The sequence below is a fragment of the Caloenas nicobarica genome, chromosome 5 (assembly GCF_036013445.1).
Source record: "Caloenas nicobarica isolate bCalNic1 chromosome 5, bCalNic1.hap1, whole genome shotgun sequence".
Classification (NCBI taxonomy): Eukaryota; Metazoa; Chordata; class Aves; order Columbiformes; family Columbidae; genus Caloenas; species Caloenas nicobarica.
The window spans coordinates 57,223,761-57,250,977 of NC_088249.1; the positions used below are offsets into that span (position 1 = coordinate 57,223,761).

The following is a 27,217-nucleotide window of genomic DNA, read 5'->3' on the forward strand; positions in this document are numbered from 1 at the left end:
CACATTGCAGGAGAAAAGAAAAGGGTTACTTATTAGTTTCCAAAGATCTAGTATATATTGAATTTCTTTATAGTACATGATTTATCAGACAGCACAAATCTTAGTCATCACAAGACAAAACATCGATCAAGCCAGAAAACCAATATAAAATGGGAAGGAAGTACCCATTTATCAAAAAGAATTAATTTTCATTGTCATTGCAATGGTTTCAAACGTAGCATAGCCATCATGTGTTTTTTCATAATTACAACCAAAGGAAATGTAATTATTAAATCACTCTGCTGAATACTTTATTGAAAGTTTCTATCCAGCTGAAAGTTAGCTTGATTAAAAATCCCAAACCTTAGTGCATTTTGAAAACTATTTTAGTCTGTTTTAAGTACATAATTTGATGGACCTCAAAATCGACCCAGAGTGCAAGATGTAGTTCTATACACCAACAAACATTTTTAGAGGACTGTCTAAAAGTATATCATTTAGAACACATATAATATCTACCATACTCAGTGGGAGCCCTATATGCTTGTATTTTTGGGTGTATTTTTGGCTCGAAAGCCACATCAACACAAGCAATTTCTTTTAATACAAATATTCTATTAAAACATACGCAAAGTATTAGTGTCTCCTGCTTTTATGTCTGAGCTTAGTCTGTATTTATTAATTATAAACAACCTAGTATTTTTCTGATAGCAGCAAATCACACTGAGAAAACATTTTATTTTACTAAATTCCACAACAATGCCACATAAGAAGTGCTGTTCTGTAGAACGACACTATACTTATAAAGCAAAATAAGAGGAAAAGGTATGTATTTTTAGTGAACTTCAGAATTCTTATGAAAGATATCAACCAAGGTATTGCAAAAAAAAGGTCCAAGAATGAAAATATATTATGAAATGTAAGTATTTGGCCAAGTATTTCAGTGCAGAAACAACTTAACTGTGCTTTAGGCAACTACTCTGTTACAACATTCAGATAAAGTTAAAAACCATATCTGACACAGATACAAATATTCAGGACAATTGATGAGTATTCAGAACAATGATGATTTTTAAAAATGAGCACTGGCACGTATCTTTTAACCTAAATTTCAAATGGACGTGTATTAAAAAATACATTATCTGGCACAATAAAATAGAAGATGTCATTTTCAATCAGTGTATCACAGATGAACCTGGTTTTTGAGTGCTGGTATGTGTGAGAATAAAAACAAGGAAAGAAAGAGGGATCCAGAATCAAAACCATAAAAATATTGCTGTTGTATTTTGCGCATAATCAATAGCTGCTTGCTATGATAAAGTAACTAGCTAACTCTATTGTCTTTTTTTCCCCCCTTTTTTTGCTTTTTGAGTTATTCTTAGGAATATGAGGGAGAAAGAAATCATCATTTTTAGAGTGCCTGCATAAAATAGGTCTTTTTTTCAGCTGACCAAACTCTGTATTTTTGATTCTGCATGCAGTCTTGTGACAGTACTTCACGAGGAGTGTAAGTAGCTGTGAAAAAGCAGTAAAAAACTTTGAGATAATAAATCAAATTAATCAATTTATTTGAGAATAACAATTTTAGAGATTCTATATATTGTGTGTATTTTAGAGTTTCTTCTAAAAGAATTCAGTTAGCTAATCTAAACCCCCTAGCGTTTACTTCTCTACAGGGAGATATTCCCTTCCCCTGTTCTCTCTTAAACTGTCAACTTCTCACCTTCACTAGGGCTCCCCTTGTACTCGTCAAACATTCTTATGTTTCAGCAAAGTCCTCATGTGTCCTGCTGAACTGTGAATCGACTGCAGACACCGGGCTGTAATTACACCTTTCAGATATATAGAGCAGGTGTGGCATCAGTCCAGCAAGACACAAGATAACTTCTCTGCCCTCTTCCCGATTACTGTTGAAATTTAGCCAAGAGACTTCAACGTCCAACAAAACAACACGTCTGTGACCTAATACTGCCTTGAGACTCCTTTTTTCTTCACTGAGTAGCAACAAACCCATCCTATCACACTTACCACAAACTCTAAGCCCAGAAACCAGCAACAGTTATTTCAGTAATCCTTTTATCTTCAAACGAGAACTTCATACAGTCAACCAGCAAGCTTTCCCTTACTTATCAGAAGCACCTTCACTGCCCCTTAGCACCACTTCACTGTTGGCACTTTTGTCCCTACACAGACAATGAAACACAACCGAATGTCTGCTGTCAGCTACCCAGCATTTTCACTGTTTCAGTACAAAGTCAAACTGGGCACAGCCGTCAATTTATCAAACAATTCCAGACACTATTAACTGCTGTTCTCTTAGGTCCCCAGCCATTTTGCCTGTCCAAATAAAATCACTGTTTATTCATCTCCATGTACCACAATAACAAGACAGTGATCAGAAAGCATAAACAGAACTTTTAAATATGAAATAGGCATATACTATTATTAATGAATAAAGAATTTTCCATTCTTTAGTGATCATCATTCAACTGCCCTTCCTCTCTTCCCTCCTGCTATTCTCACTTAACTTCTCTATACAGCTCTGAGTATTTTCCTTTTTTCCTCTCTCCTGTCTTTTGAAAGTTGTTCTCTTCAAAATTGTCTAACTCCTCCCCATATGAAGCTACAGTTTTTTTATTACACAATAATTTAGGCTGGAATGGATGTCAGCAGGCCAAAGTAGGTCTAACTAATTTTACATGAGGTATCTTATGGCTTTTCTCACTCCCACCTCTGAAAATCTGAGCTGCATTTGCTGTAAGATGGTAAATGCACTACTCGCAAAGCTGGAAGGAGTTAAAAAGGAAGAAAAGCAACTTCTAGATGCTTAGAAGTAATCATACGAACAGCTTTCAGAGTTAAAAGGTAACAAACAAAATATAAAATTCTCCCTTTTGGAAAACAGATTCATTCCTATCCTAACAAACATACACTGAAGGAATTTGATGCACTAATTTATGCATGCATTGCACATAAAAATGGTAACAATTTCATCAGACTAGAAGAGTAAAAGTAGTTGGAATCCACTTCACAGAATGAAAGCCTCCTGTAGAAATGACACTGATGAGCCCTTGTACCCAAGAATAACTATCTCTGAAGAATGCACTTATTACAGCCTGGCCACGTAATTCCATGCTTTACCTAGAGTAAAATTATTCAGATAGATTATTTGTAACTTTATGAAGCATCGTCTAATCTTCAGCCAAATGTTGGAATGATCTGTAATTGGAGATTCTAAAGCACATTTAATTCTGATATAAAATATGCATTTTCAGGCCATACATTCTAGACAAATTAAAACATGCATGAATCACTAAGTATTTAGAAACATAATTCCTAATTGAGTGTTTCATTTTTCACTAAGTTCCAACATGAAATGAACTTTATTTCAATGGTAAGTAAAGGACTTTAACAGAAACTAGATACTTAATGTCATGGACTGAGGCTAATCTGTAATTCCTATTTTGATGTTTCACAGAGTAATGAATTGGTAAGCAGTATAGTTATTTTTGTTTCACTAACATTTTGTTATCATTTATTATTTCAAATAATAGACTTTGAGCTAGTCTTACTAACCTCCTTGAGCAAAGCTATTGGATAGATTTACATCCAAATGTCCTGGCACTACCTGCTTAAATACAGTAGACATTCTTGAAGCCCTCGTCTCAGTGCCTAAAGTCAGCCAAAAAGAGAAAGAAGATTAAAAAACTACAGTGTTACTCAGACTAACACTTAGCATAGCTGATAAAAATGCCCTTTTTCACACAATACAGCTAATTCTTGCCAATTTTGTGCTTCAGATATATTTTTTAAGACATGTATACATTGGCAACAGTACAGAGATGTTAGATAGAGCTAAGCAATCAAGATGTTTTACAATAAATGAAGCAAAGCATGCACACTTTGGAAATGGTGTTATTTTACAAGAAAAGCCTCTGTTGGGCTATATTAGGCCAATTACCACCAACCGAGTAAGACAAGACAGACACAATTTCAAGTAACATACTCCTCTTTCTAATATATTTGGCTTACCTTCACATAAACCTTACCAGGTTTCATCACAAAATAATTGAAATAAAGCATGGATTAATTTCTTCATGGTTTCACATATGCGTAACTCAAATAGTGTATTTTGAAAGAGTTTTTACTGCAAGTAAGGCTCTACTTGGAATTGACATTAAAAGCCTATTATGAATATGCAACATACATGAAAATGCTTACATGCCTTCCATTGCTGCTGTAGCTAAATAGTGCGTCCGTTCATATAGAATCTGAGCTTGTAATATGGTATTTTCTCATTATATGAAATAGAATAGTATTTCACATTCTCTTCAATTTGGCACTCTCTTATTCAATAGACAGTTTTCAATATACTTAATTTGTTATAAAAGACTTTAAAGTGGATCTTTACTTTTGATTCTGTTATATAATGTAATCATTGCATTTGATATAAAAGAAAAAAACCTGGAAAGGTTTGGAAGCTTGATATTCTGGAGAAATTAATTTTATTTGTTCCAGAATTGTAATAAAGTACTAATGCCCCACAGGTGAATGATCATTTACTGTCAGATTAAGAATACTGAAAAATATTTTGGGAAAGATTATAAACATCCTTTACATACAGAAAACACATTCACTGAAACTAAGAGTGAATAAGCTGTCTGGAAAGTGCAACAATAAAGAAAAAATAGAGTTCATATGGGACAAGTTAAACTAACACCAAACTGGAGAAAACTCACTTTTCAACTTAACCATAGAAAAGCACTATATAAACCATTTTTACCTGGAGACAGAGCAATTGTTGGTCTAACAGTGAGAGTGTTACTGCCATTCATTTTGCAGTGGACGGATATCACATTGAGTAAGGCCTGTAGGTATTTTTCCTGTTCTATACTGCTTGAAGATTCTAAAGAAGCAGGAGCTAGAGTCACAAGAAGAACGGAATACATTAAAATCCAAGTACATTTATAAATACATAAAATAGCAAAACAAAAAGCTTCTTGTGTAAAGCAGAGCACTGAAAATGTCATGTTGTGTCTATCAAAGGTTCAAAAAGCCATTCCTTTAATGACAAAAAATGCTCAGATGTTCATCACCTGGCTGCAGAGCAGCACCCAGCCTTGTCCTCTTGCATTCCACTCCACAAAGCCAAACTTCTGAAAGAGTCGGTTACCCTGTGGTTACTGCTTAAAACACTCACTATTAGCCAGTGATCAATACAATATAATGATGTAGATTTCCCTTCATTCCCTTCAACAAAAAGTAACATTTCTAAGTTTGTGCTACTTTTCAGCAAATTTCAGCCTTAAAAAAAAATGTGTATAGAACAGATAAAACTGTTTCTTTAACAAAAGTAAGCTAAAACTACACTCAACCAATTCTTCCTCATTCCAGTAAAGGAAGGTTACTCACCTGTAAGTGGAGGTTCCCTGAGATATATTGCCCACTTACTGAAAGTATACACCAGTGTTCATGCACTCTGCTGCATTAAGAGACATCAATGGACACATCCTTCAGGTGCCCTGCCCCCAGAATCTGACCTTTCTAATGGAATAAAGAAGAGAGGAACAAGGACGGAAAACACATGCACACCTATTAGAAGCGGGGTGGTTAGCAGGTCGAGAGAGGTTCTGCTTCCCCTCTGCCCTGGTGAGACCGCATCTGCATTATTGTGTCCAGTTCTGGGCCCCTCAGTTCAAGAAGGACAGGGAACTGCTGGAGAGAGTCCAGCGCAGGGCAACAAAGATGATGAAGGGAGTGGAGCATCTCCCTTATGAGGAAAGGCTGAGGGAGCTGGGGCTCTTTAGCTTGGAGGAGACTGAGGGGAGACCTCATTAATGTTTACAAATATATAAAGGGTGAGTGTGATGAGGATGGAGCCAGGCTCTTCTCGGTGACAACCAATGATAGGACAAGGGGCAATGGGTACAAACTGGAACACAGGAGGTTCCATTTAAATTTGAGAAGAAACTTCTTCTCAGTGAGGGTGACAGAACACTGAACAGGCTGCTCAGGGGGGTTGTGGAGTCTCCTTCTCTGGAGACATTCAAAACCCGCCTGGACACCTTCCTGTGTAGCCTCGTCTGGGTGTTCCTGCTCCAGCAGGGGGATTGGACTAGATGATCTTTTGAGGTCCCTTCCAATCCCTAAGATTCTGTGATTCTGTGAATAGCACAGGTCAAGGGATCTCCGCTTATGAGAAGTAATGATCCTGTTCCCTAGTGACAGACCACCGGCTTCTTCACCAGTAGGTAAGGTCAGGAAGTGTCTTCTCCCATGCTTGGGTAACTTGTAGGAGCGGGGGCTGCACGGTTGTGAGAACCAACATCCCTTCTCTGAATAATCCTTTATGTGCAAGTAGTTTCAGAGGACTAGTCCACAGATCTCAGAATCATTTTCTAACTGTTACTGATGTTGCTTAAGTTGCTGGAGACGTGGAGAAGGACCATTTAAGAAAGAGAGAAGTGGCTGCAAAAGACTGGATGAAAGCAAAGCCTGAGAGGAAACCGACATAATTTAAAAACAGGGAGGAGAAAAAAAGCAGCAAGATGAGAAGTTATGATGCTCTGAGAAACTACCGAAGTTAAACAAGACAATCCACTTAAGACAATCTTAAGACTTAAAAAAGTTAAGAAACCAATAACAACAAAACAGAATCAAAGAAAAAAAAAAAAAACCAACAGAAAAACACCACCCATTTGTATCCAGGTACAAGGACTTAAAGGAAGGGAAGGAGATGAAGGTCAGGTTCTGGGCCATACTATGATGACAAAAAAAGTGTCCAGCCTCAGTGAGTCACATTTTTTTTCAAATGCCCAAATTTTAAAATTCTAGTTTATTGCAGCCACCTCTGGACTTGCTATAGGACAAAAATGTCATAGCTGCTTAAACCAGGATTTGGTATCGTGACGACAAGAGCCAAGATTTGAAATAAGAGATAGAGAATCAAAGAATTTGAGCACATTTGGACAAAGCACAATGGTAATTTATAAATAGTTTTCTCCAGTGATGATCCAATCAGATTCTATGCTGGAGACTAATAGACAGCAACCTGCTTAGCTGGAGGTGGCAAAAGAAATTTCAAGATAGCACTGTTAAAATTAGTATCTAAATAGCCCTGTAAAAATTAGTACCTGAACTGGAAGTACAATTAGTAAGTGATTACAAAATGTACTTGCAGGAAACATCATGCTGTTTCTGTCTGACAAAGCGGAACGAGCCTGAAGAAAAAGATTATTTTCTCTCCAACTCTTAAAAGAGGGCTTGCACATCCTGAAATCCACTTGAATGATCTCTGTGTCTCCAAGTCCTTGAAGCAATGCCACAAAAAGTCAATTTAGGTCTTAAAATTTTAGTTAAATGAAACGAAATGAAGTGTCTACATGGAAGGACAATGTCCTTACAACTTGCACCTACAGAGTTTTATTTTTTGAAGACTATTTTGTGTGTTTTAGGAAAGAGACTCAGGAGATGAAAAGCTTGACTTACATGAAAGTCTGTTATTGAACTGGGCAGACATCTAAATTAAAGGCTGAAGGCAATAATGTCCTTGTGAAATATTATAGATAGAAAATGTGCCCTTCATCCTTACCACCAATCATCCCATCACACAGTGCCTAACAACAGTATAAAGGGATGAAAGACTACTGGTGACTCAAAGCATGAACTCCTTACCTGCATAACTGAACAGGTATTTCTATTAAATGACTGATCTTTTAAGTGCTGTATCATACATGAAGGTCACCACAACAGCAAGAATTTAAACAAAAGATGGGGATGGAGACCCCAGTAGCAATTTCCTAAATCCCAGGAATGAAATGCATTGCTTAGTAATGCAATACGATTGCCTCAGCTCTGTATGCCTGCTTGCAGGGCTCTCCATCTTTATCTTACAACAGGTCCTAATATAATCAAGAATCCAGACTGTATCAAGATAACTGTTCTCTTGGATATGTTACTACATAGAAGAAATATAATGGTCTTCCTTAATGGGAGTTGACCAATACTTGGTAATTCCGGTGTAGAATGTCATACTTAGAACTATGATGCTCGGCAAAAAAATTCCCAGAAAGGCTGAAGCGAAATTGAGAAACCAACCTTCATGTTTCAAAGGAACTTTTGAAAAGACCTGCATACTCTCCATGTCATATTCAAACACCTGTTAATAATCCTTTGTGGACATATATTAGAAAAATACAATTCTGTTGCACATGTAGTTTGGTTCCATACAGCAATTCAGTGCTGTGTATAATTTCTCTAAAAAATATCTTCTGTGCTTCTTATATAACATATTGATCTCAACTATGCTTTGAAAACTTGCTTAACACACGATCTAACAGGAAATCACAATAATGTTCATTAAGTTCCAGTAGGTCCTATTTTGTTTCTGTGTATCAATCCAGAACTGCCTAATAAAAATCTACTTCTATGAAACCTCTGCTTAGGAAGGTATGCACCTGTCAACTTGAATGTAACTTAAGATTATCTTCCTCCTCTTAGTTTGCATCCCAATGCGTTTTTCAACATCGACTTTCCTTCATTGTACACAATTCCTACTGAGGCAAATACCTGCACCTGTGCACAACTTTATTGATCAGTTTCTTCAAAAATTTTGCTTCACCAAGCTTTAATTTCATTATGAATAAAATAAATATCTTATAAATATTTTTCTTTTTCCTTGCAGTACCTTCCTGAGGAGGGTCTTCATTTTCTTCACATTTTAAAAGAAACAGGAGCTCCAGAAGCCCATGTCTGACAGATACAGTTCCTGTCAATCAGATTATCTATCGCCTAATATACTGCAGGAAGTATGGCAGTGACAAGGGCAATATAAAAGACTACCTAAAATTAAAAAAAGAAACCACCTACAAAAGCAATGAGACTACACACTGGAAACATGCTTTAATGGGTCAGGTTTTGAAGATCTTGTTTTGGAAGGCCCTCATACTCCCATGGACATAAAAATTATAGCTACTACAGAAAACAAGAAAGTGTTTGTCTTCATATAATTTGCAGACTATTCCTGCAGAATTTTTTCAACTCGTTCTATTTATACCAGGTTAAAGATGCCTGGCCAGTATTTCAGCTTAGACAATCAGTATTATATCAGTTTATAAGACCAATGTCTGAATTACCACGTTTAGGACTCAAAAGATAAACCTGTGGAAAAACCGGTGTACCTCATAGCTTTGATGGCTGCCATGTTAACTGTTGGTAGTACTTCACTGATTCATTTTATGAATCTTTTCAACAAAAATGCGTTATATAAAACTCAATTCATCATTTTGCTCCTCCCTCCAACTAAAAAATGCCCCCATGAAACACTGAAGAGACCCACTGAATCAATGCTATGGCAGTGAATATTCAGCAGATTATCAGTGATTCACAAATTAGTGTTAACAGCCAGTTCAGACACTGTCTGATGTAAAAAATGTTTTTCTAATAAGGTCTCTGATATGTTGAGATTTTAAAGGTGAATTTGATATACATAAAACCTCGTATAGCTAAATACTCTCTCTCATATAAACCGCTCTTTACAAGTAATGAAATTGTTGTTTTCATAAAGATACTCTGTGAAGGACGATGTAGAAAATATTTAAATCGTAATCTTAAAACTACTTTTATGTGACTAGCACGTATTTGTAAAGTATGCTAGTTATAGGTTTTGAAAAATTCTATAGAACAAACTATTCAGTAGAGTCAAACCCTTTAGTTGCGTTTTAGTCATTGTGGGGGTGAAACGCAAACATAAACAGGACTAAGGAATTGCTTTGCTACCTTAATGAGTTCCTGGTATTCCAATTCTACCTCACATTTTCTAAAAGAAGAAAAATTATGGCCTAATTCCAGAACAATTTCTAAAACTATCAGTTTGATTAAAGAGAAAACTGACTTCTTCAGCCACATACCAAATTCACTCTTGGCATGAAATTAAACCTGAAGAAATTATCAGCATAAAAGATGGAAATCCAGGCAGCCATAATAAGTATCCTAAACACTGCCTTTGACACATGAAAGCCAACTAATATTCCTTCCAAAATGAATGTTGCCCTAATATGTTATATTCTTTTGAAAAATTAACTATTCTGACAAAGCTTGTGCTGGTTCAATCTTGATGAAGAAATGAAGAAGTTTACTTAATGCAAAGCTCCCAACTAGAATCTTTCAGGTCTATGCTTTATAAAAGAAAGAGAAAAGTTAAAGTAATATTACAATGGAAAACATGAGAAAGTCCAGTGGATAACAATCTCTCTAATATTTTATATAAACCTCTATTAAGAGGGAAAACATACACTCCTTACATAAACTGGTGCAAAGGAAAACGATAAAGGGAAACGGGAAATTTGGGTTGAATTTGGCAGATGCCAGCTTTTAACAAAGACTTTTGGTACGTATATTATCTTTCAAATTATTTATTGACATTTTTAAATCACTTTCATATGATTCAGAATCTGCTTCTTGACATAGAGTAATTAAACTGAACTAATAAAATATCAGAAAACCATTCATATCCTGAGACTTCTGATTCAACTGTATCATCGATTTCCTCTAGAAAAATAAGTATTTCTATCTAGAATTCTTATGCAGAAAGCCTAGCTGCATCAGCTCACCTGTAGTATGTGTGTTTTGGGATTTGAAGAGGCCAACAACACCTTTTCCATGAAAGCCCCCAGATCTAAGTAGAAGAGTACTGTTTTTAGTGTTCTTCCAACAGACAACTGGCAGGCGATTGTGGCGGTAACAGCGAGCAACTCTCTGCAGACTGCTGTCTTGGACAGACTGAGGTACTACCAGGAGCCCAGGGTAACTGCATTGGCAAATGAATAAGAGTTGAAATTACTTTCAAAATTTTCATCAATGAAAAACATTCCTAAAATTACAAGCTGAATATACATCTTAATGAAAATACAGCTCAGCTGTTAGAATTATTTTTTAATTAGTAACTCTCATTTTTTGTCCAACCCTAGAAAATACATTAATTTGTAAAGAAAACTACATTTTAAAACCAACCCTAATTATGAAAAATTTGTAAGACTATCATTACTAGTCTCCATTTAAGGTTATATTTTATTTGGTAAAATTTTTCTTCTTAGTACATCTCTTTTCTGTCACTATAATGAAGCCATATTTTTGAGCATGACAGAAAAGAGAATTTTGAGGCATGCAAATGATGCAGTAGTTTTGTTTTGACACTTGTATATGAAATATGAGAACTGAAAGGAAAGAATGTTAGATTGCCTAGAGTATCACAACTAAAACAATAGGTTTTGGTTTATGTCAAAATACATTTAAATTTTACAGTCAGATTCCTTGGAACACTATTTCAAACTGCATTTTTGTGTACTTTTTAAAACACTACAATACACTGAGAGAATAGTAAATTCACTGATACAATAGCTTTAAAAATAGAAAACCCAGCAAGATGGTAGTTATGTTCCTATTAGTGAAAGAAGGCTTCAAGCAATACGAAAGATTATTTTCTATCTCCTGCAAAAAATATCCAAGTGCCAATATCATGTGTTAAGAACAAACTAAGACAAGAAGCAGGGAAAAGTTAGTACTTACTAAACAACTTTGTTCCTCTACAATATACACTGTTCCTGTAAGTTCGGTTATTTGACATTTATTGAACTGCCCTCAAACGTTATCCATCTACATAATATTTATGATCTACTTCTTAAAACACAGTAACAAAACTAATATGGCATTAGATAAGTATTTATATACTGAGGTTTTTAATCCACTCAGATATTAATCATATTTTCAAAAAAATCCTATAGAATATTAAAAACTGGTGGTTTTAGGGGAGGGAAGAGTTGTCTGCATAATGTTCAAAGCATAACAAAAATGCACAGATTTAATGCCTCCATTTGTGTTGTACTCAATGGTGGTTGAACAAAAGCAGTTATCAGTCTGTTACTCTAGGTAAGTCAGAAAACAAGAAAGGATCTAGTATTTTCTTATGTGCCCTTCTTCCATGAAGAAATGGTGATTTCATTATCCATAATAAAAGCAATGACTGGCCAAAACTGGCTTTAGAGAATGCAAATGCTCTTCTGATATAAGTCATGCAGATATGCTTTTTACATTAAAAACAATTTTTGTGGGTAGTGGTAGTTAACTACACCACCTTTCGGAACAAAAAAGCAATTAGTAACATTCATGTGTTAAAACAGAGCATGTGGCTTTCAGCACCTGATACAAACTTTTAAAGCAGTGTAGACACCTTCATTAATTCAATTTTAAAACATGTTTCTTATTTGAAGAAAAGAGTTATGTATAATTGTTTCTGAGGCTTGCTTTTTTTTATTTAGGAAAAGAATAGATTTTATATGCAAATATATGACAAATAATTTCCAGTACCCACACAACAAGTTCCAGAAACCATACTGAGGGAGTGAGTTCTACCAGCTAACTTTATTTGCCAAGTCGGAAAGCTGAAAAATAGGCTAATGATTTAGACATCAGTGTAGAAAGCCAAGAGAGAGAAACTCCTTCAGAAAGCAATCCAGAGTATCTAGGTCAGTTTCTTCCAAAAGTCCCAGGGGCACTCTCTTTCCATGGGCTATAGGAAGAACCTAGGAAGGAAGAATTGTGTTGTCTGACAGAGCTTCTGGGGCAGCTCTGAAAGCCGACTCCTGGTTACCATTGCTGGCACTCTTTCTGAATCTAACGAACACATACACAGCCACCAGGAGACAAATCTCTGAGGGGAATACAAATAGCTTCCAGGTCATTGGTTGAACACTCCTACTGTAAACAAAAATTTTCTCAGAATAAGTTGCTTAAATGGATACACCATGTGGTATGTGTGTTACGCCATCTTTATTTTCAACTACTTGACTGAACTGGTAAACTCACCTCCTGCAAAGGGAATACATCCTGTTCAGTGCAGTTATTCTTAAGTATTCTGTTTTTGAGCGAGAAGAGTTACTGCTGATGGTCCCTAGTCCCAAACGTTGGTAGTCTCTGAAACAGGCTCTTTCGACTAATTGCTCCATTGTTGATTTTTCTGATGCTTTTAGGGTACCGCTTGTGTGCAGCTCGCTGTCATCTGAAACTGAAGTTAAACATCTTTAAGAGTTTGCTATTGGGGAGGCCAGCAGTTACACAGAAAACAATGCTGTTTTCTTCAGAACAAAGTAGTAGTTTGTCTTACAGTCAGTGACGAATGACAAGAACCGATACATACAAACCACAGTTTACAGAAATTATAAGCAATAAAATAATATTTTAGTCAGGAAATCTGAATGTATCACACTGTTACCTACTGCACTTGTGATTCGCATAGCTGACAACTCCCTCACTAAAATTATGGATAACGTTATCTCATCTATTCATTTGAACGGAACCAAAGGCAAATAATCTTTCAACAATTTATGAAAACCTTTTAAACTCATAACTGCTATACAGAGATGTACACAAGACAGAAGAAAGAAAAAGCGCACATAAATCCATTAAGCATCCGTGATAAAATGGACCTCGCAATTCTTTTAAACTATCTTCAAAAGATGTAACAATCTTTTTAAGGCTTGGTTCAAACAAAAAAAAAAAAGGTTTTGTGTCATAATTTCACAACTGGTGAGTGTTGATTTCTTAATGCCTCAGTTTCAATGTCAAACCGCAGCTTCCTTCAGCCATGCACATCAGCTGCACTTTCCAAAGCAGAAAAACCTTTAACCATGAGTGATAAAAACCATCACAAGTTCAAACTACACTGAAATTCAAGTCAAGCAAGGTCTCTGTACAAAACCTGCCACCTGCCTGTTATTGACACTTCCAGCTATTTCAAAATACTTCCAAAAGCAGATTTACTGTTCACAGCATGTATCAGTTACTTGCTACCACCTCAAACATTGCAATATGTGCATATGAGGGGAAGTATTTCTTCAGGAATGAGGCACTGAAAAGTATATAAGGATTTAAATTTAAAACAGAATTTTATAAAACTGGAAAATAAAATTATTTTAAAAAATAAAAATCACGATACAACTAAAATATTACTGGCAATAGAAAATGTTCAGAATTTACAAGAGTAGAATCCATATATTTTTTTTTTTGCATCTTAGCATAAGAGCTAAATGAATAATTCTATTGCCCCTGCAGCTCATCAAATAAAACGAACAGTTCTCTATTTAACCTAAATAATAAAGAGTTTAACGCTGTGGATATCTCCTCTTTTTTCTGTGTTTTCCTATTTGTCATGGTAAGAAAGAAGTTACAAAACATTTAACAAGTATTTAACAATTTTGAATGGAAAGCTATTACTGACTCAGATAAGATGAGGGTGCGTTTTTTAAAATATTTTTTTCTAAATGCATTTTTCTCTCGTGAAAGCAGGTGTATTGGTGATCAGAATTTGAAAAACATTTCCTCTGTGTAAAAAGCTAGAGATAAGAGCTCATACTGGTGTCCTTAACCTCAAAAGGGAAATGAAGATACTTTGCTGTCTCAAGTTGGATTTTTTTTAAAAATTGATTTTGAAAAGAAGAGGAAAAATCCCTCTATTTTACTGTTCCTGGGATATGACTGTTTGTAAAAGTGGATTTTGTAGTCTCCTATTTTATGGAACACAACAGTATGATCACCTATAGAAAACAGAATTTAGCAGTAATGAGATTCTAAACTCTGAACACAAAAAGATGAGGAGGAATCAGAGGGAAATTAGGTGTTCATTAGCAACAACTAATAACTAGAGTTCTGTGCCCAGTTTTGGAAATCACATTGCAAGTTACATGTGAACCAGCTAAAGAGGGCTGAGAAAAGAGCAATGAAGATGAGCGGCAATCTACCGAGACTAATAAACAAAGAACTGAAAGAACTGCAGATATTCAATAACTAGAAAAGAACAGAGAAATATTACAGTAGGCCACAAATACATTAAGTACTGCAATCAAAATGAAGGGAATAATCTCTTCTATATGTCTATGGTGGCAGAATAAGAACTGAAGGCTTTAATTTATGGCAAGGAAATGTTTAGTCCTGAATATCAGAAAGTTGCTTGGTTTTCTCCAGCATTAAGGATGATTAGAGCATATGTACAAATTGCCTAGAGTTGTGGAACTTTCATCTTCGAAAGCATCTAAGAAAAGGTTAGGTAAACATCTCTGAGGAACAGATTAAGTATGCTGATCTTGCCTTGGGGCAGACAGATGGAGCACATGATCTCTTAAAGTTCCTTCCAACCCTGTCTTTAACATTTCTTTTTTTAAGACACCTGCTGCTGATAGTTCACGTTTGCTTCATTGCTGGTATAGCTGCATAGTTTCCTATACTTCAGTTTTCTGAGACTTGCAAACAAAAAGTCATTCACAGAAGTCAATACAGAAGAAAATGCAGGGATTAAATAGCAAATTTCCTATGGCTATTTGTACTGTGTCTGAAATAGTCACTACTGTTGTCAGCTGACTATACCTGAGCTGTCAGATCAGCATGGAGAGAAAAAACAAACTGTTACATTCCTAGTCACAACATCTGGAAAGCAGCAGGTAGGAAGCCTCACAATTTACATTTTTGGTTTTTTGTTGAGGGAGGAAAAAAGTGACTATAACTAATGTTTATATAACACCTGTGTTCATGAAAGAATATAGTTGTTTCGTACATCAGCAGTGCAAAAACTCTTAAAATTTCTTTATCGTCAAGAGAAGAACGAATACCCAGATATGATTGTGCTTGGTGTCTCTGGGTGAAAGACACAAAATCACCTAACAATCACAAAGGTACAGACTGCAGAATTGCTTCTGTCCCAAAGAATCTGCAACATCGGAATGCATATTAACTCAGCGCTTAAGGAAGATACTGGAAATTCAATTTAGAACATAATTTTTCAGCACTGTAAAGACATTCTGTGTTTTGTAATCCTTTCTTTTTGCCCTTTTTCCCACCATCTGGAGTGAAAGAAGAAAATCAATATTTTTTAGCTCTCCTGGAATGGCTTTCCTCCATTATGGAGACAATGCAGTAACACAGTCCTGCTTCAGGCAACTTTTATATATCTATTCATAAGTCATCTAAGTTGCCTTGTTCACTGACCAAATATCCAAAGGAAAATTTGGCTTGTTTGATGTTTTGAAGAAATTAGTAGTGTCTGATAAACACTTAATTCTCTGAAATGCTTAATTTTTTTTTAAAAAAAGAAAGAATGGTATGACAAAACAATACCTGTTTACGTACAGGAGAATCTGGTTCCCTCTAGTGGTTTATTATAAATTAGCACTGGTCCAGATAAGGATTTACTGACAGCAGCACATGGTAGAAAAAGAAGTATTTGGAAGAAAGTCAAACTCCACACCATTACACCAACTATACAAAGTGCCCAAATCGCTTTCTACCTTCTGTCCCCAAATCCTTTCAACCAAAATTTGGAACAATGGTACTCTCAGTAGTAATGACTTCTGCTGCTTTCAGAAACCATTTGTCACTTCCGCATCCACAAAAGTCTCCCACAGTATCTGCTCTTTTTTGAATCTCACCAGTTACTGCTTTCTTATCACAGACTTAACTCCAGAAGTCATGATGCCTAAAGACAAATGGAAGTTACAGCACACTTTTATGCTGTTCCACCTACATTATTATGATGTTAAAAAATGATAAAAAGATACTATCTTAAAATAGTTAGATCACTAAAAAATAATTACCTAGTATTTTGCTTTACCAGTGAATGAACTTCCTCTTTTGCCTCATCATGACAAAAGAAACACTTAATGTACATATTTGTAACTTTTCTCCTTCCGGTCAAGGAAGACTCTGCAATTTCTTCTTGAAGATACTACTTATTCAATATGTTGGAATGGAAGCATAACAGGATGCAATTATCAACCAACATGGAAAAAAAAAAGCGTTACCATTACCAGAGACATCATCATCTTCATTCCAGCCTGGGCGATTCCCTCTTTCTTCCACTATTGTGCCCGTCTTCTTCTTTAATAAATATTGGCGTCCAATTGTCATCTTCCCAGCACGCTTTGCTCCTTTCACAATGCTTTTTGAGAAGGTACTGTAAATTCACAGCAACAAAAATATTTAGAAAAATGCATATGCATCTCTCCAATAGCATGTGCAGATTGTTATGATAAACCCACTTACGCAAATAAAATGTATTTAATAATTTTTCATTTAATGTAGTAACAAAAATTGTAACCTCCAGAAAAATGACTTCCTATATTAATTTTTAAATGCCAATTATATTATTTCGAGATAAATTTGTGTCTATTATGTCTAATGGTAATGAATAAGCAGCTGTCATCTTCCTTTAGGTATTTATATTTTGCTAGCAACATGATAAATCTACAAAGTTGACAAAGTAAAGGCAAGAAAGAGAAACTACCTTAAAGTTTTAAGATTCCCTGACTAGCTTGGGATTCTGCTTTCCTGTGTCAATAATGCAATAATCAACAGAGAATCACAGGAACTACCACTCTCGAACAGAATAATGATCTAATAAAAATCTAGTCTAGTAAAAATTAACGTATAACACAAACTTCAAAAGAGGACAGGAAGCTCAAACTCTAGATTAAAAACCACTAAGACAACTGTACAGACTGTACTAAGGGTAAAATTAATTCCAACTCACATTAGGTTATTAACCTATGAAGTAGTACACAAGAAATCTGGGTTTTATTTTGGCATAATTTGCATAGCTGAAGATGCTACTTACATTGTATGTGTTTCAAAATGTAATGACAAACTCGTTCAAATTTACTGCAGCCAGAAATTTGGATAAGTAATAAATTCCTATACAAAACTGACATGTATACCATACTAATCTATCTTTTATTCAATAAATATAAAAAAATGCAGAATAGCACACAGTTATTTTGACTTTCCTGAAAACTGCTTGAATAATCTGCATTTCTGCAAAGCTGTCAGATTGTTCAATGTATTTGACTAATACTAAACAAGAACATCAGTAATAAAATAATAATAACTATACCGGAATGAAGTGTTCTTTTCTTTTTGTTTTGGTAAAATTATCTGTGGTGCTGTTTGCCCAGCTGCAAATGCAAAAGTGCTGAAGATAGATTGAGGATAACGGAACTTCATTAATTGTTTCTTAAATATTTCCACCACTTCAGGACTTACTTCTTCATCAAATGCTACTTTAATTAACTGCATATTAAAGACATGACATGTTAGAAATGGCAAAAAAAAAAAAAAAAATTAAAGAAATTAAAAGATCCTAAAACAGATCAGCAAAATCCCCATATTTATGCATTACTATGCCCATTGGAAAAAACAAATACATGTACATATATCTTACTGATTTTGAGGGATATTACACAGTTTATTATTTTTTAATTTATTTTTTACATTTATGTCCTCATGCTAAAGCATCTAGAATTCTCATAATATCAAACACAAAATACGTTAGTAAATCCAAGCAGTAGTGCTGGCACTAAGACATCCCCAACAGTTCAAACACTAGTCATGTGGGACAGCTTAGCTTGGAAATATTCTGCCAGCTCAGCCCATATACTGGGAACTCAGGTTGGTAATGCACTTCAAAGACTCTCACCAAACCAACAATTCCAGCATTCATACATCACAACCATTATATTTTAATTACTTAGTCATTCCAATTTTTGCCTCATCTTGCAAAGTATAGAAATGTAATAGTGAAATTTGATCCTTAATAAAGAACTAACCTTGTACTATTCACCATTGATCCATCCAATCCACTAAAAATGCTTTTTGAAAGGTTTTGAGGAAAGAAAGAAAAAAAAAAAAATCCCATCCCATCATCCTCAGCCAAAAGAATGACATCAGCAATTGGGGTGATGAGGCAGGGGAAGAAAATAGAGAGAGAAAATAGGGAATCCGTAAAAGGGCCCAAAAGAACTTTAATATTTGCAAAAGGCAAACAAAGAAATATCCTAGAGCTTTATTTCTGAGTGCATATGTATACACCTTTTGAGTGTCTTTTGTTTGCCACCTAGAAGGTGGATTTCATAATTGCTTTTTTAATTCCACTTGTTTTGTAAATATTTTCCGAACGACTAATAACTCTGTTGTTCTAGGACCTCCTTGAAAGGAACCCTTGAATCTTTTTGGGGTTACAGTGATCTGAAGTTTTAAAGACATTGAATAGCATAACTGCAGCCAAAACATTCTGAAAATCATTATTAATAAACGAAGAGGAGGGGCTATTTCACACTGCATTGAATTCTAGCTGTTACAAAAGGACCAGAAACTAAACCATTTGCTGATTGTTTTTGTTCTCATAACCTAATAGAAAACTATTCTAAACAAAAGCAAAGATGATGTTTGACCAGAATCCAGCACTAAAACACTGAGCTGTGTCTGTATTTAGCACATCATTGAAGCATGCTAACTATTCTGGTAAAAACAGTTCTGGAAAATAAAAGTACTCATGAAGTCCTCTCAGAAGTCCACAAAAAGAACTTTGTTTTGCTCGTTTTACTCAGTTGTGCTTTTGAATAGGATATTGAAGGATGATTAGCTAAATAATGTCCTTTAGTGTAAGGAACTAGAAAAATGCTGATGATCTATTTTATTATGTTTTCAAATATTAGAGTTACTGCTCACAATGAAAATATACTTCTGCAGTCAGCCAACCCAACAAAATATTAAATGTCTTAAGTGCTGCAGTGTGCTTTCAGTCCATGATATGAAATTCTTTGCCTTCAACTTTCCACCTCTTAGGGTTTGACCACAGTTAAGATCACTACCAAGAAGAAACAGTTAGGGAAGGCTTCATGAATGCTAATTCTTAAAAGTGCAGCTCTGTCGATGGCCCCGCAGTACATGCTCCTGCTGAACACACCGAGGGGGATCCCACAGACAGGAAACCACCTGGATATATGGAGGCTCTTTCGTTCTGGCCTTTAGTGGTTACCCTAAAGATTCCTGAAAGTACAGCTTACATGTGAGATGCACCATGACTTTCTGCCATGGATTTTTACAGGAAGCTGGTAAAGTGACAAGTATTGAGAAGAAAGCAATATTTATAGGTTTTCCATATTCTTTACATGTAGCTGGAGGAGAGAGAAAGCATCTTTCCACTGGCCTACCCAGGCCTCTCCTTACTCACGTTAAGAGATTTTGGAACACAAATAATCCATTAATGGACACAAAATAGAAAGGGGGGGGAAAGGAGTAAAAGAAATGAAATATAAAAATGGTAACCCTCTGTAAATATCAAGTGGGCTAAGAAATGCCAGTGTTTCTATGAGAGAACTGCATTTTGTATTGACTTCACAGGGCAGAAAACTGAACTCTTCACAAACAGCAGGACAAAGTGCTGCTCATAAATATTTTGACCTGTGTTGTCACATAAATTTTTACAAAACTTCCTTTTACCTGAAAGGTTGCTGAAGTGATCTGCAGTCCTTCCTGCATACTCTGCTGCAGTTGGTTCTGTATAGTGATTTTCTTCTCCTTCGTAACAGATGCAATAGGAAAGCTCCGGATCACCGTCTGCTCTCCAACTGAGGAGCATGAAATTGTATTTACAGATACTTGTTAGATCAGAGAATCAGATCTGGTTTGGTCACATTGTACTTTGAATAGATAGAAATGAGTAGGCACAAAGCAACACGAAAATAATGGTACAAAATTAATTTCAATCGGTTAATTCCTAAAGTATTACTTGTAATCTGAATTTTAGATTAATTTCAGATGGGATTATTAGAAAAATAATCTCCTTCATTCTGAGTCTTTCTATACAATAGAAATGCACCTCCAAAATCTAGGTTGGTAGGGGGTGAAGAAACACTTTTAAGCTTATTCAAATTTCAGACTGCATGATAAAACTTATAAACAACAAATTATATACACTGATATCTCTACATATGACCATGAACCTTCCACAATAAATTTATACTTCTGAATTACAATCTGCTTAGAAATGGCAGATGGCAAAATATGAAAATTTGCCATTCAGAAGAGTTATTTCTATTACATATTAAATAGAATACTGAATTTGTTAATATTCATTTTAGGGAGAACGCTAACTCAATATTTGTCATTTAACATACTTCTGGTGGCTGAAAAAAACTGTTTAATGAAAAGCTAAGGGTAATGGAAGCTGCAGTTCTCACACAGTATGTATGTTCTCTCTTAGTGGTGAAGAAGCTTACAAACATTGTTCTGTAAAGCAGCATTACTACACTAACTTTACAGATGGAACTGAGATATAAAGATACTAAGCATTTTGTCCATTCAAAACAGAAAGTCTATGGAAATTACTCAAGTGTGGTCAGCAATGTCCTTTCTGTCTCTAGGTTGCCTGTAAAAGCCCATAATACCAAGTGACAGTCTACCGAAGTTTCCTCTAAGACAAGTACATATTATGATTTTATATTACATAAATCACAGCACTCTTAAGTATCTACCAATATACAGGAATAAACAAACACTTTGCGCCTAATCCCTCATCTGAAGAAATAAGTTCTAGTTAAGTTAAATGTAAAATCAAAATCGATCACTGTCCTATCTAGTGATAAAAACCTATATTAAGAGATTAGTCTTATCTGATCAACATTAAAAATTATCCTGTGAGGTATATACATTTTGACATTGATGCTTGAATAGGTAGATAGGCCAGCTCAAAGTCCTGCTTATCTGTAGGAATACAGTTATCACTGTTTAATTTTTCTTACCCAGTTGATCATGAGGAGTGCCTTTAAATATAATTCGGTAAGTAGTAAGGAACAAAGCTCCTTCAGCAGGGAGGATGTGAGGACCTCCAAGCAGTCCTCCTGTAGCTTCCTCTCTGCCATCAGGATCCAGTAGCACACGGAGACCTTCACAAACAAATTCTTCTCCTGGCAGTAATGCTGGTCGTAGAATTTTTGGCTGATGCAAATAAAGGAAAGTGTTAATGTAATGGTGATACCAGTGTTATACCTCAGTCTAGTTATAATATTTAACTTAAAAAGCTTCAAAACAAAATTGTTATGAGACTGAGCCCAAAGAAGGGAGACGGAGTTTGAACTCAACTAAGAGAAAGGGATCTCAAAAAAGAGTGGGCATGCAACAGCTTGTTTATGATCAGAAGTTTGGCTCTACTAGTTTCATAAGTTCATATTTCGTGAGACCAAAGCCAACGCTTTAATGACTGGTGGAAATTTTCTTTCAGTGTTTTGATGTTGCCTCTTAACATTATGAGGGGGGAAAAAAGATGACTAAATTGCATGATTCTAATACTTGTAAAGAATACAAATATGTTTCATAATACTTGCCTTCTGTATTGGTGGAAGCCGCCTACTCTCACGATGGACAGCCTCCAAGGTCTCTATGTGCATTGCTACAATGCCTGGAAAGCAGTAATACCATAAACAAAGTCTCACATAATATGCAAGTTACCCTTTAATTAAAACACTGATATTTTGAAATTCTCAAATTTAAACATCAAGGGAATAATTATTTGAAATTCAACAGCAATTACAGTCTAGAAAAGAAATCTAACCTTCTAACTTCACTGAAACTTAATGAAACTAAAAAGTGCATTTCTCTCACTAAGAAAAGAATTAAAAAGAAGGACTACAAACCGTTTTTTGGTCACAATTCTTACCTGGTATCATACAATGAAGACTCTTTATGTGATCCTGTGTAACTCCGCTCTCTGTGCAAACCTTGTCAATAAATCTGGTGATAAAGCGTACAACTGCATTTGCGACATCATTGTTCTCAGAGTCCTCAAATCCACTTTCAGTGTCATAACTCTCTGCAACACTGCCTGCAATACTGTGTACATAAACAAAAGAAATTTTGAGCGTGAAAAATTCAGCTGGTGATGCATGTGTGATATCTGGCTAGAGATAGACCAGCTGTGGGTTTCTTTTCTTGTTATAGTACATAAACCTTGCTAAAAGCATATGGAGGTACCACAATTACACCATATTTTCACTGTGATTAACACTGTCAGAACTGCATGGAGAACTTTCCCTCCATGAGTCCAGCACAGACATGTCCACGAGAGAAAAAAAGGCTGCCTGGAAGTGAGCTCTATGTCTTCTCTTCATAGAATCAAGTACATTGTTTGCAACCCAAGGTAAACAAATATCCAGTTACATAGAGAAAGATATATTAAACAAATATTTTGGTGGCAGAGCGAAGCATACAAAAGCTAAAAAGACTATAAGATACGGGTTTTGTGCATCAGATAAAAAATGCAGGCAAGTCAGTGGGAGATGTACTTCGTATGTCTAAAAATGCCTCCCATAACAATATCAAGGACCAGATTCACATATGGCAACATACACTGCAACCTGTCTACTGAGCGTGTTCTAATGCCCCAGTTTTGAGGTGTTTAGTCAGCAGAAATGAGTAGCCATGGGGAGTCCGATACTGACAGCCTGCCTGTCTTTTACTTGATGTCAGTGTTCTCACGTAGTGTTCTACTATTTTATCAGGTGGGAATTCTGACAGATTCTAGCCGATAATGAAGACAACAAATAGAGAAGGAGGAAGGCTTGTTATGAAATGTCCTGGATTTGCATGCTAGGGAATGTAAACTGGCGTTATCCTCCTCCTTAGTAATTTAACCTTTGCCACAGTGGTTTAGCCCTCTTGCTTTTTCTGACCTCGGTGCCTTTCTTCCTTGCAGCTGTTGCACAGAAATGGTGATTTTATGGATGCTATACAAATGCTTTCTTGATTGTAGGTTCATACACTGTTTTTTTTCAAGTTATATAAAAACTGAGTCATTTTTAGGCTGCTCTTTCCTTTCTAGTCATACCCTATGTTTGTCTTGAACATTTCCATTACTGGATTAAAAATTCTTACTGCAATAATAAAATTTATATGTTCCTTTAAATGGTGGAAAATGACTCCAGATTAGGTTTTGTTATTTAAAAGGAATCATGTTAGACTTCTGTTCTCCTTAATTAATGGACTTGAAAAGAAGATACTGAAATAATCTGGTATTTAGAACAAGTCCTGAAAACCGAGAAGCTTTTGTAAATTGTGGCCCATTCTGACTGATCATCACTGAACTTGTGTACCCACCTGTTTGTGACAATACTGTTGCTTCCACTCTCCCAGTCACCAGTAGCTGATGTTCTCAATAACTTGTTCTTACTGGTATCCAGTGGTACTAGCAGGTAGACCATGAGGTTAGCAAAATGAATGGCCTGACTGAAAACTGTACTTTCCTCATTCTGGACTAGCTCCTGCTGTGTTTGTTTATTAAGAGTTGGCCACAATCGCAACTGCTCAGCAGCCAGGTCCATTGCCGTCTTATCCTGGTCTGGACCTACAGAATTTTTCTCCTAGAAGACATATTGAAAGCAATATAAAGACTTAGAAGAAATAACAAAGCTGTAACTTAAAAGCAATGTTTAGTCAAAATTTTATTAAAATATTTATTAAACTTCTTCAGTTAAATTATAAATTATTTTAAAAAGAAAAAGCAAATAGCTACACTCAATAGGGTTTAGGGAGAGTTATGATTATAATAACTGAGCTTTGAAGGTAATTTACTGAGATATGCAAGTAGCACAATGTGGACAGATTTAAATAATATAATTTCTTTCCAGATCTTTTTTATGCTGTATGATCTTCCACGTTTCTTCAGAGTGGTTTACTGATTTTAATACAGTCGTTCTCCTTAGCTTATCCATGTAGGTCACATAAGAACAAGCATAAATCAGATTGAGAAACGACATGTAGCTCATTGCTTGATGCAGGTGATATCCTCCGAATTCCGAGGATGTTGAGATGAGGCAAGGTTTTATATAAATAGTTTCCAGACCAGCTGAAACATTCATGTTCTTACATGTCAGAGTCCAGTTCTAGCATTTGCTTGAAGGAAACCAGGTAGATGGCACAGGGTAAATTATATTATAGCCTGAGGAAACTAGAATAAAGGAATCTGGCAGCTGATATTAGTGACCTGAAGTCTGATGTTAAATTATCAAAGGATGAGGTATCTTGTAAATGTTTTTTCCATACTAAGTTAAAGTTGAGCTAATTTTCCATATAAACATTTTTCTAATAGTCTATGTGATCTTTACGCTTAGTATTTCTGTGAACATAAGAACTGCTGCTAGGTTCTTCATCCTCACTACTGACAAGATCAATGCATTCAAGTACAGGTCTTAAAGGTCCTTCTCTAAAGAACTTATGTCATCTTCACTTTCACAAGTGGATGATGTGCTCCCATGAATGGTGGTAGAGCTACTAGACTCCATTATCCCGCCAGCACCCACATATGTGAGGGTTAAATTAGATGCTCCCTTCTAAGTTCTACTGTTCACATTTTTCTTTACATAGTGTCAGATTGGAAGGGGCTCTCCATTCACCATCCTACAGTGCTTTTCTCTTTATGCCTGATATGTCTGATGTGCCTTTTCACTTCTTCATTCTGTCTACATTTCTTGAAATATCTCTGTCTATTTTCCTTCCTCTCTTTACAATGCTGTATGACTCTGCTGTATGACTTTTCAGTCGCTTGGTTGATAATTGTATTTTCATACAAGAAGAGCGATAACAAATGGCTCTTCACTATGTGTATGTGCTCCTTCTTAAGAGGAAGATCCTATTGTAGCATGCTGCAAGGCTTCCCATTATACTTTCATTTCTGCATTAGAGATGTACTTTCCTCCTACTGAGACAGACAATTTGTATTCTGGAAGATCTCTCCAATTTTAATAAAGCAGATTGAGTGCCATTCAACAGAAACCACCTGAGGGTTTGGTAATAATCTAACAGTGGGCACCGGAACTGCTGTTAGCTTAGGTCGTTCATGTAATAGAACTGTCGCTAGTTTATAACACTGCTATACAGTAAGTTACTACTTTCAGGAAATACATACATCTTAAAGTATGGAAAATTACACAAAGAAGTGGTTGCTTGAAAAATCGTAAGAGCAACATCTGCTTTGCAGATAAATGTGCATTTTTGTTATTTTTCCATATTATTGCATGCTGTTTAATATGGCAAAAATAAAAGGAAAATATGTACAACTCGAGAAATATAACTTAGCTCTCTATAACTTCGGAGACAATTAAAGGGTGAATAAAAATACTACTTTGATGTTTAATATATTCTCCTACCTTTTGTCTGAAGTGTACTGCATGGTTGTCATCTTTGGCTGTAAGGTAGAGGGAGCGAACTTGATTTTGCACGTTGCTATAAAAGGTTGTTTCCCAAAACTGTTGGTTAGTCCAGATAGGATGGTCTTGTACACAGGTGTAAGCAAACTGACTAACTCCAGGTGCTAATTTCTGAAGGCAAAACCATGAAAAATTGACAAATCAGTCCTGTCATTTCATTTCCTTTAAAGGCCACAGCTTGAGTATTGAAATCCGTATATAAAAAAATCAGTTGTACACACTAAAATATGCAATATATACCATCTTTTGTACTGCAATATGGGAAAGAAAATATATCTCCAGTTTTGTGCCTTAAAAAATTAACACAGAGGAAGCTTGTATAGAATCCTAATGCCAGGGCAAGACGCGGCTTTCTTGATTCTCAGTAGAAAAATGAGACTCGAGAGGAAGAATTCTGTTATGATAGTACAGAAAACACTACTAATATAAAATATTTTTCGTGCCAACAAAATACAGTATTTTAATTACCTAGTCCTACAGCATAGAAATCAGTGTTCAAACAGGTGAAAATTATTTCTAGTTTTATTTAAAAGTCAGAACTGTGGTAATGAAATTTAAAATAATTTTAAGTGGCAACTGAGTCCTTCTAATAAGCTGCATTTGTTGCAGCTTAGATAAATTGTTCTCTTCATTGTTATCTACTGCACTGTATGATCCAAATCCAGCTCCTGAAAGAGTAGTAAATTGGGTATGTTCTTTTGAAGCCACAAGGGTCTGGATCCCTATAAGGCCTCAAACAAAACCAGAACTGTTACAGCATTTCTCATGAATGCATCATTTTTTCCAAGTAGGTCTATTTATTTAGGTAGCACTGGTATCCCAGTGGGTTGTTTAATATTCTTGATAACCAAATACAATTAAAGGAAATTTATTTCAATGACCTGAACCATGAACAATGAAATCTTATTATCATATATTCTTACTTTTTGAAAAAAATCTGTGTTGTATACTGCATATAGTGAAGAGGCAGGTAATCTAAATACCTGCTTATGATTATTTCTACAGCAGAACTGAATAATGAAGTACATTACTGGGTGCCTCATTTAATGACTTTCACTCAGACTACTACCCATATCTGAAATATGCACTACATTCAGACTTTAAATTTTACTTTAATGATTACGTTGTAAACCCCTTTCCTGTAGAGCATAAATATTACT

General features: G+C 35.5%; 1 protein-coding gene across 8 annotated transcripts in view; it reads right to left on the bottom strand.

The window, feature by feature from the left end:
• Positions 1–27,217, bottom strand: part of SBF2 (SET binding factor 2) — a 315,579-nt gene that overhangs the window by 35,390 nt on the left and 252,972 nt on the right. For 5 of the 8 annotated variants that reach the window (XM_065635394.1, XM_065635395.1, XM_065635389.1 and 2 more), the window contains 11 exons: positions 25,998–26,168; positions 23,950–24,212; positions 22,514–22,686; positions 22,182–22,255; positions 21,600–21,795; positions 20,299–20,426; positions 17,912–18,087; positions 16,824–16,975; positions 12,841–13,039; positions 10,590–10,786; positions 4,763–4,900 (listed from right to left, as the gene is read on the bottom strand). In XM_065635394.1, coding sequence (XP_065491466.1) covers positions 4,763–4,900; positions 10,590–10,786; positions 12,841–13,039; positions 16,824–16,975; positions 17,912–18,087; positions 20,299–20,426; positions 21,600–21,795; positions 22,182–22,255; positions 22,514–22,686; positions 23,950–24,212; positions 25,998–26,168 — 1,867 coding nt within the window. Of the gene's footprint in view, positions 1–3,555; positions 3,652–4,762; positions 4,901–10,589; positions 10,787–12,840; positions 13,040–16,823; positions 16,976–17,911; positions 18,088–20,298; positions 20,427–21,599; positions 21,796–22,181; positions 22,256–22,513; positions 22,687–23,949; positions 24,213–25,997; positions 26,169–27,217 lie in introns of all 8 variants that reach the window. The other 3 variants (XM_065635390.1, XM_065635393.1, XM_065635396.1) reach the window with 2 other exon arrangements.